Genomic DNA, 13866 nt, shown 5'->3' with positions numbered 1-13866 from the left:
CAAAATAAAGATTTATCTGTCTCAAAAAAATGCTAAAAAATTCATATGCGTACAGTGTTGCATGACCGCGCAATTGTCATTCAAAGTGTGATAGCACTGAAAGCTGAAAATTGGCCTGGACAGGAAGGGGGTAAAAGTGTCCGGACTTGAAGTGGTTAATATAACAGTTCAAAATGTACTGCTTTACAAATACATGTACTGAATGAAATCCGTAAATCTATTCCTGTTAATATATTGAGTAATGTTTCCATTATTTCTGTATAATTTAATATGGTGCCATTTTACAGCTGCACATATGTCAGCAAGTGAAGAGTTAAAAACATTAGCCACAACTACTTGCTACATTGTATCAAGCACTGCAGAAAAGAGAAACATATTTTGAGTAACAACAAAATCATTACCATATATGTGTGTAAAAATATCCTGACACCTAATGAGAGTGTTGAGCATTGCAGCCAAATCATCCCATCATACCAATATGCAGTTTAGTATGTCCCTTTTAGCCTAACTTTATAAAGAAAGATTTGTTAGCAAAGTTTTAGATTATATTTTTTTTTAATTTCAGCATTTTTTGTTTATATAGCAAAAGAATGAAAAAAAACTGTAGTGATTAAATACCAGCAAAAGAAAACAATTTGTGTGAAAAAATTATATACATTTTATTTGGGTACAGTGTTGCATGACTGAGCAATTGCCAGTTAAAATAACAGTGCTGAATAGCAAAAAAATCCTATTTATTTTACGGTTGCGTCTGTTTTCTATTTTGCAATACTTTTTTCTGTAAATATCAAGGAAATGGCATAAAAATATAATTGAAAAAAAATACTTTACTTCCCACATTTTCACCATTGTAAACCTCTGGCCTTCATTTAATGCATAAATTTTCACTTTGAGGCTCCAATCACACATAGGCGTTTTGCTAGGGTATACTGCACGCTTTCTTTATTGGGCATCCCCAACACATTTAGATCAGCACTTTGCTCAACTGACTCTGGTATATAACTAGAGATTTTTGCATTATTTATTTATTTATTTATTTTTAAATTTAAATATTTATTTATTTTCAATATAATATACACATTTCTTCATCAGTTTCATATACAAAAAGATCATTTTCCAAAACCCTATTATTACTTTACAACCCCTAATTTTCTTCCCTGCTGTCCATCCATTATATCTCTCAGTTGAATATCCTCTTTTTTGAACCATTTTCCTATACTCTCTTCCCTACCTGGGGGAAAAAAATCTGTGTTCCTAAGTGATATTAATTGTGAATTGAAATCCCATTTCATATATTTGTGCAAATTATCCCACACCTTAAAAACATTTACTGTGAAAACACTCGTGGAATCTTTTAAACCTCTATACTTTGCTGGGACCCATATACTTTTACTCAAGGTGGATCCGCTTAAATCATTTTCGATCTTAATCCACCTTTTTCCCCTCTGGGTTATGTGTCCAATCGTACATTCTCGCTAAGATTACAGCTCTATAGTACCACTTTATGTCTGGCATTCCCAATCCTCCCTTCTCCTTATTTCTACTCAGTAGGTCATATGATATTCTAGGTTTTTTATTTTTCCATATATATCTTGTTAACATCTTTTTTATTACTTTAAAGAATGCCTCTGGGATTTTAACTGGGACCATCTGAAATTTATATAAGATTTTAGGTACAATTACCATTTTTATCAGGTTTATACGCCCTATCCAAGACGGGTTACCTCTTCCCATTTTCCTTAAGTCCTCCTTGATCTCATTTAAGAGTGGAATATAGTTTAACTTATATAAATTCGTATAAGAATTTAACCCCTAAATACTTTATCTCTCTATTTTTCCATATAAAAGAGAATTCTTTTTGTATTTTTTCTTTTTCGCTACTTGGGAGATTAACATTTAAGATCTCAGTTTTTGATGGATTAATTTTCAGGTTTGCTAGCTCCCCATATTCCTTTAAGCTCTTCATTAAGTTGGGAAGTGTTATCCTCGGATTTCCCACATAAAACAGCAGGTCGTCAGCGAAAGCTGCCACTTTATGTTCTTCGCCTCCTATCTTCACCCCTGTTATATCTATATTCTTCCTAATTGTTGCCAGCAAAGGTTCCAGCGACAGAACATACAGCAATGGGGACAGTGGACATCCCTGTCTAGTTCCATTTGACATTCCTATAGTATCTGACTTCTCCCCATTAACCACTATAACCGCGGAAGGCTCTCTGTACAGCTTTCCTATCCACTCTCTCATTCTTGCTCCCACTCCTAAAGTCTCCAGGGTATCCATCATAAAGCTCCAGTTTACTCTATCAAATGCTTTTTCAGCATCAATCGAAAGCACCACTACTGGCGGTTTCCCCTTCTTGGCCTTCTGGATAAGCAACAGAGATCTTAAACCGTTCTCTCTACCCTCTCTTCCTGGCACAAATCCCACCTGATCTGGCTGGATCCAATCTGGCATTAGATCTTTTAATCTATTTGCTAAGACCTTTGCATATAACTTTGTGTCGATGTTCAGAAGTGATATTGGTCTATAACTAGAGCATTGAGAAGCATCCTTCCCCTCCTTTTGAATTAATACCACATGGGCCTGTAAAGATTCCCGTCTCATCTCCATCTCTCCTCCCAGGGCATTCATATATTCCTCCATTTTTGGTAGTAACAAGTCGCTATATTTTTTATAGTACCTCACTGTATAACCATCTGGGCCTGGACTTTTCCCCTTTATGGTACTTTTTAATGCACTTTTTATTTCTTCCTGTGTTATTTCCATATCTAGGGAATTCAATAGATCCTCACTTAACTTCGGTAGTCCTGCGTTTTTAAGATACGCTCTTCTTTTTTCTCTACTCTCTTTCCCACCTATATTGACTGGGTCTTGAGGGGCAATATTATACAACTTACTATAGTATTCTCTGAACACTCTAGTGATCTCTTTGGTAGAATAAACCATTTCTCCGTTAGGGGTCCTTATTTTTTCTACATAATTTCTATTTTTCTTTTCCCTCAAAGCTCTCATCAGGTATCTACCTGGCCTATCTGCCCATCTATATCTCTCACTAGCAACTTTATTAAAGATTCTTCTCTTCTCCTCCTCCATCAAAAACCCTAGTTCTTCTCTCTTTTTTACCATCTTCTGTCTTATCTCATCTGTTCTTTTAATTTTATGTATCTGCTCCAATTCACTTATTTCTCTTAACAGTCCAGTGAGTTTCTCTCTTCTTTCCCTTTTCTTTTTTGCCCCGATCGCAATCAGTATACCTCTTATATAGGCCTTATGGGTCTCCCACACTGTGGCCACCGACACCTCCCTTGTCTCATTCTCCTGAAAAAATCTTTCGATTTCTACTCTAATTTTCCGGTCGACCTCGGGATCTAGAAGGAGGGCTTCATTCAGCTTCCATTCTGTCCCTCCTGACAAACATCTCCCCCACCTCAGTTTCAATGTAACCGGAGAATGGTCAGAGATAGAAATCTCTTCAATTTCTATTTTGTCCACCCTATCTATGAGTTGGTGGTCAACTAATATGTAGTCTAGTCTGGAATACATCCCGTGGGCATTAGAAAAGTAAGTGTAATTTCTCTCTTTTCCATGTGTCACCCTCCAAATATCCACCAATTGACACTCATACAACACGCCCTTCAGATTTTTCAAAGCTCTACCTCCCTCTCTCTGCACAGATGAAGTCGTGTCCATTTATGGGTCCATGCAAAAATTCAAATCCCCCGCCACTATCAGAAGACCCTCCTTAAATGCCATCAATTTTCTCAGAACTCCCTTCAGGTATACCTCCGGTCTCTTATTTGGGCAATAAATATTCACAATAGTACATTTCTGTTCTTGTAATCTACCCTTCAAAAATAGAAATCTCCCCTCCGGGTCTGTTACTCTATCTTCAATCTCCCACCTTATATTCTTTGCAAACCCTATTGCTACACCCTTAGCTCTTTTAATCGGGGAATCAGAACAGAACCATGTTGGATAATTTCTTGAGTACAGCTTTACATTTGATTTAATTTCTAAGCGAGTCTCCTGCAGAAAAACCACTGAAGCCTCTCTGTGCTGTAACTCCTTGAAAACTTTAAACCTCTTCCCTGGGCAGTTCAAACCTTTTACATTATATGTTAAAAATCGCAAGTTTTCCATCAGTCTTGTATCAATTTATTCTTATTCCCCGCTCTAGCATGCAGAGACTTAACCCTAAGGCCCCCCCTAACCCTCTTATCATATCCCTCCCCCCCGCTCCCCCTAATCACCCTCCCACTCTCACCCCTCCTACTCACTCCACCTCCCCCCGCCCCCCCCTATTTAGGCCTTCAAGCCGCCTATCAATCATTTGTGGTAATGAACCCACCTTTGATTTTTATACCTGGGGATTGAACTCCTCCCATGTACGACTTACCCCCCCTCCAACCACCACGGTTTCCCACGCCTGTTTTATTTCTTTAACCTTAGCGGTGCAGTTTAGTGAGAAAGTTAGGGAGAGAAGAAAAAAAAAAAAAAAAAAAAAAACACACAAACTCACACTCTCCCAACTAACTCCTCGCTACCCCTTCCCTACCTACTTCCTGCCATACTTCTTTTCCCCCAAAGCCTATTTCTATCTCTGTTTCCCACCCACTGATCCTCATTCTCTGCAATTCCAGTCTGTCACAGAAGTCTCTTAAGTCCTCAGGAAATCTCAAAAATGCTGTAACACCGTTCTTCCATCCGATTAAACACTCTGGGTTACCCCATCTATATTGCACATTCCTTGATCTCATCTGCTCTAACAGGGGCCTCAAAGCTCTTCTTCTCCACAAAGTCTTGTGCGATAAATCCGCAAAAATCTGGAAATTTATATCTCCATACTAAATAGTTGTTCTTCCTTTAGTCCGTCTCCAAATCTCTTCCTTATCTCCATATTTTTGCAACTGAACAATCACATCTCTTGATTTTTCCTTCGCTTTACCTTGTTGGGGCTTTCCTGCTCTAAAAATTCCATCTAGTTTAAGTTCCTCTGTTACAGGTCTGTCCATGATGGAATTTAACATTTTGCAGACTATTTCTTGTAATTCTCCCCCTTTCAGGATATCTGGGATTCCTCTTATCCTCAGGTTGCTTCTCCTGGACCTGTTCTCCTGTACTTCTATTTTATACTGCAGTTGTTTCTGCATATTCCTCATCATAGCGGACTTTTTTTCTAAGTCTGTTATGTCTTGGGTATGTTTGTTAATTTTTTCCTCCATTTCTTCCGTTCTCATTAGCAGGTGCCCTAGATCCTGACGTATATTTGTCATTTCTTGTTTAATAGTTTTTTCCAGATCCTTAAACATTTCAGCCATCTCTCTTTTATTTGGCACTTGTAGATCTTTTACCAGGTCTATCCTCGCGGAATTTTCTTGCCACTGTTGGTTACTATTTTCCGGGCCCAATGACAATCTAGGACTGTTCTCCAAGGAGGTTTCCATTTCCCCTTTTTCATTTCCACTGTTGGCCCTTTCTGGAGTCGCATTCCCCTGGGAGGTATATTTTTTAATTGTACCCGTCTGGGACCCTTTAAGCCCACTACCTTTAACACTTTTATTCTTCATATCTTCTGCACTGACTGTGCTCTTTAATCAGGGGGAAATTTTAAACTGTATATTGGGGTAATGATGTCAGACAGGCTCTGTCAATTTAACACTTCATTTTCTTTTCCCACTGTTCACTTTCCAAATCCCCTGGGAATCCCCCTTTTTTCTTTATAGGCAATTTCAAAGTCCTTTCCCACAGGTAAGCAAGCTTAAACAATTATTTGCGTGTGGACTCACCCTTCTTCACCCACTCACCCAGTGGGTCGACATAGATCCTCAGTCGTCCACTCGTTACATCTGGCCAATGTCTCTGGGGGATTCCTGCAGGGTCTCCTATGAACTGTGGGTCCTGTTCCTATTTCCTCTCCTGTATGGTAGAATTGGGGTTTGAACCGGCGTCTCCGCTCTCCTGTTTGGGACCTGGCACTTGACAGGGAACCGGCCGGCGTCTCAGCTTCCCAGAGCTCCCTTGCGGCCAACCCACGTGCTCACTCCTCCTTACTGCATCTCCCCGGCAACCGAGCAGCTGATCGCGGATCTCCGCAGCACGCTCTCCTCCCTTAGCTCGGCTCCCGTCCCTTCAGAGCGCCGGCATCTCTCCCCCTGGAGACCTCCTCGCTCAGGTAGGTCTCCACAGGACTAAGCAAACGGGGGTTTCCGTGGTGGTCTGAGGTTTTTGCATTATTAATCAGAACATTTTCAAATTCAATTTTAACCTTTGCCTTCCCACTATACAGAGACCTGTACAAAAGGGAAGTTACTCTCCCAAAACATAGCGGGTCCCCCAGCTGGGGTCACTCCCACATCACGGCAGACAATTTCATAGCCAGTCTCTCTATTGACAGAAGGAATCATTCCCAGCACTCTTCTTCCTTAAAAGTGACACTAAACTCACATTTTTTTATACGTTTAAATATAACTAGAATGTATCTTCTATTTCTCTCTTCCTTTGTTTCATCTCTCAAATGCAACCTTTTTTTCTGCTGTTCTCAGACTTCCTCTTCTAGGGTGGTTACATTCATTCTCCATGCCCCACTTGTGTATGGGAACATAGCTACCATTTCCTGCTTGCCACCGAGCATGCATCTCATCATATTTCTCACAGAGCAACCTGCTCAAAGTTCTCCAAGTCATCTTCAGGAAGCATCCTTCGCAAAAGCTCAGTTGGTTTAATTTTACCTGCTTTGCTATGGGCAACAAAACTCACTTTGTGTATTTTGAGAAGTATTTGCTCTTTCGCAGAGCCAAGCGTTGTCTTGACACCCTTCATATTCATGAGTCACTGCTGTCAAATAATAATTACACCAGTCCACAGCAGACTCCCAAACTGGAGGAATCTGTTTGGGCACACGTGGGGCTTGCCCAAATGGTGAAATTACCTCTAGCCACTGGTGTAATCTCCTGGCTATTGTGATCCACTCATACATTCCATTCGGTTACCACACAGACTATCACACACACAAACATTGGCACAGTCAAATGTAAAGGCATTCTTAGTGTCTATGTATACATACTGCTCAGGGCTGAGGAGGGAGCTTTAAACTTCAGTTAACTTCCAAACAAAAAGGGCTGACTACCACTCAAGATGTGGACATAGAAATATAGGCTTTACCCCACCCAAACCTCTACAAAGCCTCCAGACCAGAGCCTACAAATCTCTGAGAAACAAAAAGCTTGTTTTGTCAAACCCTGGAGTCCATCACTCGGGTAAATGAGAAACCTATGTGACACAAATACTGTTTACATGCCTGGTCAGGGATTCCTTACATGTTCAACTGTGCTCAGACATCCTCAGTGTGATGTAAAAAAATAGATAAAATAAACTGAAGTCCACAAGACAATGCAGACATCATATGACAGCAGAGTGACAGGGGCTAAAGTCCTAATCTGAGGTCCAGTTTTCAGTTAAAGTGGTAAAACATTTGAAGAAGAGCCGAATCACATAATTGGGAAAGTCTAAGCAGCAAGGAAATTGAATCTGAAATAGAACAGCTATCAAATTATCATGGTATAGATTAACCTTTTCTATTTATCTTAAAATATTGATCTGAGACTAACAATGCAATGTAATATATGCAAACCTTAAGATAGGACGGAGTATATGGAAGCATCTCTTGAAATTCCTCCTGAATTTCAGACATTAGATGTGCTGTTGTCTTCCAAAAGTGAAGAAGTGTTCTCTGTTAGGAAAAGAAAAGCAACAGGCATTGGCACTCTGTGACATGGCATTTTACAGCACAAAGCCCGCAATTGACCCTTCGGGTACAGTGAATACAAAACTGATAATAAATAAATGTCAGGGTTTAAAGCTTTCTTTTCTAGGCACAGCCCCCTGTATTAACCAGAAAGCAGTCTATTGTGCATTCCTCTGAAACTGGTTTCACTTTATTACTAAGGGCTTGATTTCCCTGACTTCAGAGCTAAGCCACAGCCACCAATAATCCCTTAGTCCATTATTGGCCATTAAAGCATTCTTATGGAAAATGGCAAGGGGGAAAAGCTTAGTCCCCAAATCAGGGAAGGTATGCCCTTTGTACCAGTGGCATCGCTATCGGGGATGTGGACCACACCTGGGTGACACTCAGAGGGGTGACCAGGGCCACTGATAAAGCAGTACAACTGGCCCTGTTGTACTGTTCAGCCTCATAGGTAAGTTCTGCCAATGAAAAAAAATAGTCAGTGTCAAACAACCCCCCACCCTTCCTACCTGCTTAGGGGGTGTTTAATTAAATTTTCCTGAACCCCATTAGGTCGACAGAGGGGCCCAAGAGGGGAGAGCAGAGGAGGGACTATTTTTTACATGATTCAACGCCACAAGTTCTGCTGCTCAATTGTAGGCTGCCCACTGCCTTTCATGGTAGAGTGATCTCTGTAAACATGCTCTGCTCCGCTCCCTCAGCCAGATGCCAAGACTGATGTAAGGTGGCTGATCGGGAGCAGTAAGTCTGTTCTGGCAGATGCGGGTGTCGTGGCTGCACTGTGAGGGACACTAACATCTGTTTAGAGTTCACAGAAACCTTACTGTGATTATCAGAATTTTGGTAATCACACAGCACAACAGATGGTGGTTATGTTGTCATGTGACACTGGCAGAGCCATACAGCACCTGCTGTGCTGTGTGATTACCAAAATTCTGATTATCATAAGCACAGTGAAATGCTACTTTACACCTGTGTTGGGGGGGGTTGGCAGTAAAAACAAGTAGCTGAGCTGTGTGGGATTTAACACCCACGTGCAAGCCACTGTACGGGCAGGGCCGGTGCTAGATTATTTTGCGACCTAGGCAACACCAACTACTTGTGCCCCCCCCCAGATAAATAAAATTTTTAAAAACCGTAGAAAATATTAAAATCAACAAAAAATTAAACTACTAAACTTCTTTTAATTTGCAAAAACAAGTGCCATAAGATGCCACCAATACCAATATTAAATACAAAATCAGTGTCACGGACGGACTGTATCTGGCTGGCAGTGGAGGATGTTGGATCCACACTGACAGGTCCCATACTAAAAATTCCACAGGCAATGGGGGGGGTTAGGTAAAAATGACAGCAGGCAGCCCTGCCCACGCACACATACAGAACACCAAAATTGAGAGATCCCACACAGTGGCAGATCCGACACAACACACCAACACTGACACAGATCAGCAGGCCCAGCAGGCACTAGAAGATCAGGCTGTGGGATTGTGAGGATGTCACTCACTGACACATTGCACATGTGATGGATGGCTGGCCAGGTCACACTCACATAGACATAAGACATCATTCCTCCGCAGGTGCAGCTCCACCTCTGCTGATGAATGGGAAGAGAAGGACTAGAACTCGAACACTGGACGAGCTGCTACACTGGCCCCAGACACCCAGCATCTTCGACTGTTCTTTCTTCCTCCCTCTGCTGCCCCTCCCCTCAGCTGAAGGGCCCAGGCACCCCAAGGTGACAGTGCGCCCTAGGCAGCTGCCTAGTGGAAGCACTAGCCCTGTGAGCGGACAATGCATTTTGTTTCAAGGTGGGGTCAAGGGCAGGGTTGAAGAGTACCCTGTCAGGTAGGCTGTACAGGGCCCCACAATTTCTAACAGCAGCCCTGGGGGTGACACCATCAAGTAGGAAGGGATATCTGACCACGAAGGTGTCATCCCCATCCATGACTGCACACGGATCGGTGTGCCAGCACTGACCGCATCATTTACAGGGGCCAGTTTGGGGTGCGCACCATGACCGTGCACTGCCTCCCTGAAACTAGGCTGCCCAGTGTGGCAGGCTGTACAGGAGAGAGCCCAATGCACTAGCCTCCCCAGTGTATACTGCTCAGTCCTGCTGTCACTCCACAGAGGCAGGACAGAGCACTGTGGCAGGCTAGGGGTTGAGCAGTGTTGTATGGGAAAAAAAAAATATTGCTGGGGGGCGGGGGGTTGTGATACCATGTTTTACCGCACCAGGTGGCACCAACCCTAATGACACCACTGCTTACAATGATCGGCTTTTATTTATGTAAAACTTTTCGCTGTAACTGCCTATAAAGTATTAGCTGGGGTTTGGTTTCAGTTAGTTTTTTTGCTGTTAATTAATTTATTTTTTAATATTCATTTTTTTAAATTTAATAACAAACTTTCATTTCCATATGATATATTATTATATTATACACACAAACACGAAGACACAATCCCCACATAAAAAGCATTATTATTACTACTACTAATATTACTATTTCCATTCAATCAAACCAAAAACAAAAAGCATATAATTTTATACTCCCATGTCCAGACACCAGTATAGCGCACCCATCATTTCCAAATTTTAAATTTACCCACACACCCCCTTCTCATGTAAGCAAGTTTCTCTATTATCAGCATGCTATTACCTACTTTCAACCAATCTACATCCCCTGGCAAAAAGTATGGAATCACCACTCTTGGAAAATGTTCAGTCAATTATTTAATTGCGTAAAAAAAAAAAAAAAAAAAAAAAAAATCACAGACATGCCTCAAAACTATTTTCAGTTAGCATTCCAACCTTCTGGCTTTAAGAAACCCTTAAAAAAAACATAATGAAAGAAAACTAGTCAATTGCAACTGTTTTTGCAGATCAAGCAGAGGAGAAAAGTATGGAATCACTTAATTCTGAGGAAAATATGATGGAATCCCCATGTACTTTGCAGTTCTAAAACAAACATCTACATCAGATTACATCTGCTAATTATTCTGCAAATTAAAAAAAAAAAAAAAAAAAAATGCTTGCACATCTTGGTGAGGTGTTGCACCAAGCTGATTGACATGAATCATTGCTCCAACATGAGAGATGTCAGTTGAAACAAAGGAGAGGATTATAAAACTTCAAGAAAGTAAATCATCATGTAATGTTGCAAAAGATGTTGGTTGTTCGCCGTCAGCGGTGTTTAAAATCTGGACCATGTACAAATCAAATGGGAAGGTTGTAAAAAGGGAAGCGTACTGGTAGACCATAGAAGACATCAAAGCTTCAAGATAGAAAACGTAAAGCAATATGCCTTGAAAACAAAAAATGCATAAAAAAAAACAAAAAAAAACACGAGGAACAAATGGGCAGAAACTGGAGTCAATCTATGTGACCGAACTTTAGATATCGCCTAAAGGAAATGGGTTTTACATACAGAAAAGCCAAACGAAAACAATCATTACCACCTAAACAGAAAAGAACAAGGTTATAGTGGACTACAGAAAAGTAATCATGGACTGTGGATGACTGGATGAAAGGATATTCAGTGATGAATCATGAATCTGCCTTGGGCAGGGTGATGATGCTAGAACTTTTGTTTGATGCTGTTCCAATGAAATGAATAAAGACGACTGCCTGAAGAAAAACATGCAAATTTCCACAATCATTGATGATATGGGGTTGCATGTCAGGTAAAGGTACAGGGAAGATGACCGTCATTAAATCTTCATTAAATGCACAAGTTTATTTTTAGATTTTGGACACTTTTCTTATTCCATCAATTGAAAGAATATTTGGTGATGATGACGACATCATTTTTCAGAAAGATAATGCATCTTGCCATAGGGCAAAAGCCATGAAAACTTTCCTTTAAGAAAGACATATAGGGGTTTATTTACTAAAGCCGGTTCACTCAGAATCTCGTGCTCTTCTGCATGGAAACCAATCAGCATCCAGGTTTTATTGCCAAAGCCTAATTGAACAAACTGAGGTTAGAAGCTGATTGGTCACTATGGACAGGTGCACGAGATACTGAGTGAACTAGCTTTAGTAAATCTCCCCCATAATGTCAATGGCATGGCCTGCAAATAGTCTGGACCTCAATCCAATTGAAAATCTATGGTGGAAATTAAAGAAAATGGTCCATGACAAGGCTCCAACCTGCCAACTGCAATAAGAGAAAGTTGGAGCCAGATTGATGAAAAATACGGTTTGTCGATAGTTAAATCCATGCCTCAGAGAATTCAAGCTGTTATAAAAGCCAGATGTGGTGCAACAAAGTACCAGTGGTGTACTATAGTGTTTTTTTTCATGATTTCATAATATTTCCTCAGAATTGAGTGATTCCATATTTTTTTTCTTCTGCTTGATGGATGCTGATAGATGGATTGTGAAGCATCGTGGCTCAGCTCTCAATAAGCCTGCCTCCAATGCTTCTTGTTCACCTAAAATCTGTTGACCTACCAGGTATAAACCCTGAGTGATCTGGGTGAATCAGTGTATGTATGACCTTACACAATCTAGTGGCCAAGACTCTCGCCAAAAGCTTAACGTCCATACAGAGCAAATAAAATGGTTATTTTTTCCCTCCTTATGTATCAATATGATTGTAGCTTCAGTCAAAGATAGCGGCAATTCTCCTTTATCTAATGCCCAATTTAACACCCACAGCAGCTCCGGAAGTAATAAATCTCCATATTGCGTATAAATTTCAGTTGGCAACCCATCCAGTCCTGACGCTTTATGATTAGTTGAGGCAGACACTGCATGCTGGAGTTCTAAAGTAATAGGGGCCTCCAACATATCCTTACCTTAATTTGAGAAACAGGGAATCTCCAAACCCTGAAAAAAAATCCCCCATCTCTTTCAACCCCTCGCATATTGAAGCTATATAGCGCCGAATAATAATGTTTATTGTTTAAACATATCTACTATTTCAGGAGGACAGGTAGTAACGATTCCAGAACTAGTCGCAATAGACAACATACCTGTAGAAGCATTTTGAGCTCTTGCCAAAAGGGACAATGACTGATGCTCTCCCCTTCCTCATAATGCCATTACTTCATAAAAGAAAAAAAACTTATTTTCTGCCTTAGTTAGAGATACTGTGCGATAAATAGATTGTGCTTCAACCCACTTAGGTTATCTGGGGATGGATTGTCTATATAAAATTTTTCCCTCTCCATCGCCTCTTTCATACAGTAGCTACAGCTCCCAATCCTTCGTAGATTTTTTAATCTTAGAAATTCTCTGAATTTAGAGTCCTCTAAAATAAGCCTTGAGCGAGTCCCATACCACTCCCTGAGGAGCTAAGGCTCTATTGTACTCTAAGAACTCCCTCAGACTGTCTACTATAACTTCTTTTGGTGTAATCAGATTTAACCAAAGGGGATCTACATTTCATTCCCTTGGCTGTCGGGTCCCTCCAATTCCTATAAACATAACCAGTGGGGAGTGATCTGACAACACTCTAGCTGTATACCTAATATCTGTTACCATTGGCAAGAGACTTTCATTACCTAGCGCTAGATCTATGCTTGAACATTTAGAGTGAGAACCAGAATAGCAAGAAGAAAAAGAAAAAAAAAAAGTGATCTGCTGGGTGATGTACTCTCCAAAATATCCCTCAATCGCGCCTCAGTAACTACTTTATATAATAGGGTAAACAAACTCTGCAACATACTCCTCCCAGGACAATCTAGCCAGCTGAGAGTCCATAACCATATTGAAATCTCCTACCACCATATTGAAATCATCTCCTACCACCCTTGGTTTATTAGCTATAAACTCTGATAAGTGCTCTATCACCTCCATCTTAAAAGGAGGAGGGACATATACATTTGTAAGTATACAGAGAACTCCTGCTAATGAGCAAAACAAATATATACCTCTCTCCACAGTCAGTCAATCATTTGTCTACAGGAAACAGGCAACAATCTATGTATTCATATACCCAAAGAACCCCCAGAGGGACTTTAATGCAGCAATAAGATCATACATATATTGAAAGACATTTTGTTAACAAAGATTTTTATCAACTTTATAACATACACATTTCCATTGTAATATTAAATACATGGTTTATAAAAAGAATATTGCTCTGACAGTGTCCTTACAAGAGAA

At 40.5% G+C, this 13866-nt stretch overlaps 1 protein-coding gene across 2 annotated transcripts in view; it reads right to left on the bottom strand.

Moving 5' to 3' along the window:
- ICA1L (islet cell autoantigen 1 like) overlaps positions 1–13866 on the bottom strand; it is a 127012-nt gene that overhangs the window by 75093 nt on the left and 38053 nt on the right. For both annotated transcript variants that reach the window (XM_089670423.1, XM_089670416.1), the window contains exon 8: positions 7632–7730. In XM_089670423.1, the coding sequence (XP_089526549.1) occupies positions 7632–7730 (99 nt within the window). The remainder of the gene's footprint in view (positions 1–7631; positions 7731–13866) is intronic.

The sequence above is a fragment of the Staurois parvus genome, unplaced genomic scaffold (genome assembly GCF_062004578.1).
Source record: "Staurois parvus isolate SC_StPar_1 unplaced genomic scaffold, SC_StPar_1.0 ptg000011l, whole genome shotgun sequence".
Classification (NCBI taxonomy): domain Eukaryota; kingdom Metazoa; phylum Chordata; class Amphibia; order Anura; family Ranidae; genus Staurois; species Staurois parvus.
Note: the sequence above shows the minus strand (reverse complement) of the source record. Positions and strands in the feature narration are given on the sequence as shown.